The sequence below is a fragment of the Pteropus alecto genome, unplaced genomic scaffold (assembly GCF_000325575.1).
Source record: "Pteropus alecto unplaced genomic scaffold, ASM32557v1 scaffold5, whole genome shotgun sequence".
NCBI lineage: Eukaryota > Metazoa > Chordata > Mammalia > Chiroptera > Pteropodidae > Pteropus > Pteropus alecto.
Genome location: NW_006441953.1, coordinates 30,492,102 through 30,498,101, shown reverse-complemented (window position 1 = coordinate 30,498,101; position 6,000 = coordinate 30,492,102). Strand labels below are relative to the sequence as shown.

At 56.1% G+C, this 6,000-nt stretch overlaps 1 protein-coding gene across 4 annotated transcripts in view; it reads right to left on the bottom strand.

Annotated features, from left to right (window-relative positions):
* Positions 1-1,883: 1,883 nt before the first annotated feature.
* The window catches only part of KIAA0232 (KIAA0232 ortholog), a 43,439-nt gene continuing 39,322 nt past the window's right edge, over positions 1,884-6,000 (bottom strand). For 3 of the 4 annotated variants that reach the window (XM_006919013.3, XM_015594933.2, XM_006919010.3), the window contains one exon: positions 1,884-4,336. In XM_006919013.3, the coding sequence (XP_006919075.1) occupies positions 4,157-4,336 (180 nt within the window). In that variant the 3' untranslated portion in view covers positions 1,884-4,156. The remainder of the gene's footprint in view (positions 4,337-6,000) is intronic. The other variant, XM_015594934.2, reaches the window with a different exon arrangement.

Here is a 6,000-nt window from a genome sequence, read left to right as displayed (position 1 = left end):
ACGGGTAGAGTGAGGCGGTGGTTCCTGAAAACGCTATTACGAGCACACCAGCGAGTCCGGGCCAGCGACGGCCTCCGGAGCCGCAGCTCACTGCCAGGTCTGTGCTCCAACGGCGCCTGGCCCGGGGCGCCCTCCGCCCGCTGCGTTCAGGAGAAGCCGGGGCTGGGCCCTCCCTTCCGTCCCTGGACACCGTGCAGACGCAGGCCACGCTTACCCTATGTGCCCGGAGCCTGCCAGGGGTGGCACCTACAGTGGCAGAAGCGGTGGACTGAGCCCTCTACCTAAAGAGCTTTTACATCCCTCGGTTGTTCAAAAAGCACTTGGCCGTGATGTCAGCCTTCCTGGGGACAGTAACAGGCCGGACCCCGTTTCTGGGTAGCTAATGTGCACACGGCATCCCACCCGGCTCTCACAGCCGTGGGCACCTGTGAAGCAATCGCGCCGACAGTATTGCAAGAACCACAGCAAAGAGGGGGTGTGTGGCCAGCGCGGCCGCCAGCGCACACCTAGGTGACGAGTGCGCCGACGGAAAAGGCCGTCGTCGATGACCTGCTGCGCCCGGACAGGGGCTGCCCCGTTATGCTGACACCCTCCAGTCCTGCCTCAGGGGCCTCCAGGAAGGTGGCGTCTGTGCCACCTCCCCACTCACCCGGGCACTGCTGCCAAACCCAGGACAGGTGCTGTGACGATGCCCACGGGCTGGTCACTCAGAAGGCGTAAGGCATGAGGCACTGCCTTCGGCACTTGACTTACTTTCCCAAAGTCACAGAGCCAACGAGCAGTCGGACCCGGGTTCCAGGCTGAGAGCCCAATACAGGTATCGCCTGGCATCGTGGCAGGTCAGGGCTTTCTAAGAACTGGCGCTGGGCTGCTGGCCAACTAGCTGGGGGGAAACGAGGCGGAATCCTCGAGCCTCACTTCGTGTCAAACACACATGAAGATGACCTCTCCACGAAGGATATGGTTTCCGGAATAACACGGGAGGATACTTCGTATGTTCTTAAGATGGAGAAAGCATTTAAAAACTTGCTGCACGTTCCAGAAACCATAAATTTAAAAAAATGGAGAGAACACAACTGAAATCCTTCTGTACTGAACCCACATCCCCTCTGCCCAGCCGAAAAGCAAAGGCTAACCCCAAAACAAGTCCTCGCCTGAGGCACGCCGCGGAATCAGTCCGGCACCGAACACAGGCCCCGAGGGACCCCTGCCCCGCGCCCTGCTGGCGACCTCAGCGTGGGCGGCAGCAGGCCCTACACAGGCCGTTTCCCCCAGGACAGCGACCGTGCACGGAGCCCCAGCTCAGCACGCTGAAGCGGAGCGCAACGCCACCGACCGACGGGAACCTGTCGCGTCTACGTCAGGGCGTGACGGACCTACTTCTGAAGTTACAGAAGCGGGCATGGTGCAGCCCTTTAATGCACATTTCTGTGTATGTTTGTACACGCGCTCGGCTGGCTCCACGTGTCTTGCACGAATGTCAGAGGCGCATCTCAGGGGGATGGAAGGGCAGATGACGTCTTCCTTTACATTTCTCTCGAAGCGCACTGGTCCCTTTCCTACGGCGGACGACGTGTTAATATACACAGTATTCAGACTTTTTCCGGAACAAGAACACTTGGCCCACCCTCTGGGGACAGAACGCTGTGCTCTCTGCGGGTTCAGGCAGCAGCTGGGGCGGGGGACTGGACGAAGTGAGCTCAGTCCTCAGCGGGCTGCGCTCGCTCTCTCCTCCAGCCGAGCGGCGTGCCAACGTTTCTGGCAGTGCCCGGATGAGGATTAGCTTTCCCAGGGGATGCTGTCACCTGGGCGCCGTCTCCCACGCGCACGTAAGGAAGAGGAGGCTGGGGGGGTCTTCGCTATGATAAATAAAGACAACCAACTGGTTTTCTAAGTTTTTATTTGGTGTTAACTCCACAAGAAAACAAAAAATCAGTTACTCTGGTGTACGTGAAATCAGAACAATACAACCACGGGAAAAAAAATCTCAGCCCAAGAATGGGAACTGACACTTCAGTGCTATGGATATGCAATGCGCTTCATACCACAGTGCGTTTCAGCGTTTTGCCAACTTTTTAAAAATGCTTTTTCTTTGTGATCATCCATTCACAAAACTAAAAACCACACGTTCACCTCTGTTGCCGCAAGCCTCTGGGCCTCAGCCGCTTCGCTATGGACACAAATAAATACATAATCTGTTAACCCCCTCGCCCGTTTGTAATCCATGCCCACTCCGCGTGGGCCGTGGACGGCGCAGCTGTCCCCCCGTCGTGTGTGGGGGAGTCTGTACTGCCATCCCCTGGAGCCCTTTCTTGATCAAAAGCAACTGTTCCAAATCAACTGGGCTAAAGGTTGTGTTCGAGATATTATTTATTTGGTCTCTGCTACATAAGCAACGATTTCTAGGATGATCGTCACTGTACTGATTTTTAGGAATTTACAACTTCCAATTCTTTTTTGCCTTTGCTGTTAAATTATATTTCAGTGCAGATGCTAATCAATTATTAGGAAGCTCCGGAAGAAAGAAAAATACATAAAACCTTATAAAGTCTGTAAATAAATAACAGCAACATAAAGTCTTACACACACACATGCACACACGCGCACACACACAAACCCACTTTAAAGTGTCAAAAGATGTGCTGCATAAAAACGAACCCTGACCTGTGGTGAGATCGCGCCCAGCGGCCATGGGGTCTCACAGCAGTTACACACTGAACCCGGGGACCCCGCGGCCTCGGAGGGAGTTTTCTGAGCCATCGACTAAGAGAGGCAGCAACGCCCAGCGCTCACAGCAGGTCACGCGTTTCCCGGCCAGTTCGGCCCCCAGCGAGCGACCTCTGCATGCTGTCTGCCACCAAAACCAGTGTGCAAGCCGCCTCGTCTGTCAGACTTCTCTGCTGTTCTCGACGCTACAGACATGCTACGCTGATTTCACGCATTAGGTTTTTTTTTTTTTTAAATGAGTTGGTTAAAAAGGAAATCAATTAAAAATGTTTAGGCTTCGCAAATAGTGCCCCTCCTGACGCGTGGCAGCGTGAAAGCCCGCAGAGGTGATCGCCACGAACAACAGGACTTGCACGAGACACGCTGCCCCCAGGTTCCCACGGGGCAGTCACACAGGTGTGGGAGAAATCGTTACTCTGCCCGCCCCCACCCCGCCACACACGGAACGTGCCCAGAACATTCTCTCAAACACAGAATGCAATCTAAGCTATCCTACACCAGAGCCACAAGGGTAGCTGAATGCAGCGGACAAGGTTTCTTTGGAGTGACGAGGTGGCCTTTACTGCATGTCAAACGTTTACAATTTTGAGTTCGAGGGGCTTCACTTCAATGTAGGTCACAAGAAAAACAAAATTTTCAACTAAGCTCCTCAGTAAATAGTGTAAAACTTGCCACAAACAGCCCTGGAAGATGTTTCGGTGTAAATGAACTGCAACGTAAGAACAGGCTGGGGGGTGCTCTTACCCCGCTGTGCCTCATGTACCACCCTACACCCCAAATCCTTGGCTTCTCCAGTTAGCAATAAAGTCACAAACCATAGTACCTTCCATGATATTTCAGGGGGAACATCCTAAGATAGAAAACACAGTATTTTGTAAGTCTCTAAAAGCACGCCCTTGTGGTTCCTCCTTGCGACGGACGCGAGGTTGTACTGAACGGGGACCTCAGGGTCGTCCCCCGTGCTCCCCTCTGGCCCTCGGGAAGGCCTGAGCCACTGCAGGGGAAGCACTTCTACCCCAGTTCCTAGAGAGTAAAGCCTAAGTGTTCCAAAGCTACAGGGTGAAGAGCGGAAGTGGCTGCTGGCACCGCAGTGCGAACAAGGTGACAGGGACCCAGCTGCGGTGAGGAGGCGCAGCTAAGATGCAGGGAGCAGTGACACTTCTAGGACAAGCACATGCACACCCATTCTTGATTTGACAACACAATCTAGTCTATTTCAAAGAGCCAAGAATTTAACAGCTTGGAAAAAAAATCTTCAACAGGATAGCTGTCCTCAACTCTAAAATCAGCAAGGAGAGAAAGAAGCACTGATCTGAGTCAGCTAATTGAGAAGAAACCTAAGGTGTTGTGTTAGATTAACAGGCCTCACAAAAGGGTCATTTCCCATCACATTTCGCTTTTAAAAAATAATTTGCACTACTCTGCAGGTTTAGAGATGAGTTCGAGAAAAGAGGCCCTCCTCGCCGGGCTCGGCCCAGCCGCCGCCGCCGTCCGAGCCTGGGTCCCCGGGGTCGGAGCCGGCGCTGGAGGACGCCCTTCTGCGGGCGCGGTTGGATCTCGCTCCAGAACTTCTCTCTCCCGTGCATCTTGCTTCATAAACAGAAGACACCTAAGATTAAAGGAACAATTTTCAACAGATCAAAAGCCAGACTTTTTCAAAAGGGCTACATGGCTCTTTATACACAGAGATTAAATTACGAATCACTCATGTTTTCCTGTGGACAGTTAAGAATCATGAAGCGTTTTACTGTTTCAAAGCAGACCCGGCTCCCCCTGCCCCCTGCCGTGATCCAGAGGTGGGTGCTGGGTTGGGCACCAGGACACCGCACGTGGCCACCTCCTCTCAGGGCTCCCACCCCACGAGACCTGCCAAGCCAAGCAGCAGGACCTCGTGCTCTAGGGGAGGGGGACCGGTGACCCCGTGGGGGCACTGAGGGCAGACTGGCAGGGAAGGCAGTTCTCTGAGGACAGGCACCCTCACCTGACGGCTGGGAAAAGCAGGTGGAGCCAAAGGACCAGCCAGAGACTGCCGGGGCCCTGGGAGCTGTGCTTCCGAACTGGGGTGCTACCAGAAGCTGGGGCTTCTTAGGAAAAACTGTCCCCCACACATTAGATGGGCAGGATCTCTGACCCCCAGAACACTAAATGCACGTGGCAGCCCCTCCCCCGTCAGTAACTAGCAATGCTCCCTCCAACCCCCTTTCAGTAAATTAGCAATACCTCTCCCCACTGCAGATGGTAACGCCTCCCCCACCCCCAGAAGTGGTTTGTGATGCTGCCCCACGTCAGAGCAACTAGCAAAGCCCCCCACTCATAGTAACTAGCAGCACCCCCCAGTCACAGAAACTAGCAGCATCCCCATCAGTGACCAGCACTCCCTTCCCTAGTGGCAGTACTGTCCCTGCTGAGAACTCCTGAGGCAGGAACACACTGAGACAGCCATACTAGACGAGGGAAGAGCAGGGGACAGGAGAGCGGAAGGGCGCATGGGGACAAAACACGCAGGGCCTCACAGGCCTGGCTGGGAGTCTGGGTGCTGTTCTGAGAGCAATGGCTAAGGACAGGGCGCGAGCAATGAGGGCCCTGCGTGAGACGCCGGTCCTCACCAGCTCAGGTCGGCACTTCGCGCGGGTCGCACGTGGCTGTATGACCTGAGACCCACGCTCCCAAGCTTGCGTGCCTCGTTTTACTTTTCTGCAAAATGGCGTGACAGTACCTACCTCATGGGGCTTGGGGGAGGACTGAATGAGGTCAGCCCTGGGAGGCCATCCTGCCCTGCTGTGGGAGAGAAGGCCGGAGAGACACAAGCGGTCGGGGAAGAGCAGGGGAAGCCCGGGCGGCTGGCCGGCGGCATGGCCTGCACCAGGTGGGGGACGGGGCGGGGCTGGCAAAAAGACCGCGCGGACGGCGCATGTGGCGCATGTAGCGGGAGGGCTGCGGGGCAACCTGCAGGTCTGGACTGCAGACGGTGGGTGCAGCCGGGGAACATCCCCTGGTGGGGGGCGGGGGGAGTGCCCGGAGAGGCCCCGAACACCGATAGCCCCAGCGCAGCGGCCCGGGGGCGGCCAGGCCCCCACACTACAGGGAGCTCTGGGCGAGCATTCTCACAGCACCTGAACCGACGCTCACAGTCGCCCCAGAGAAAGTTTCCTTAGATCCATTCGCCTAACTGGGCGGGGCCTGGGCCAGCACGGAACCAGGCCCCGCCTCTGAACCAGGCCCCGCCCCTGAACCAGGCCCCGCCCCGCCGTCGGGTGGCTCCGGTGTGGGGGG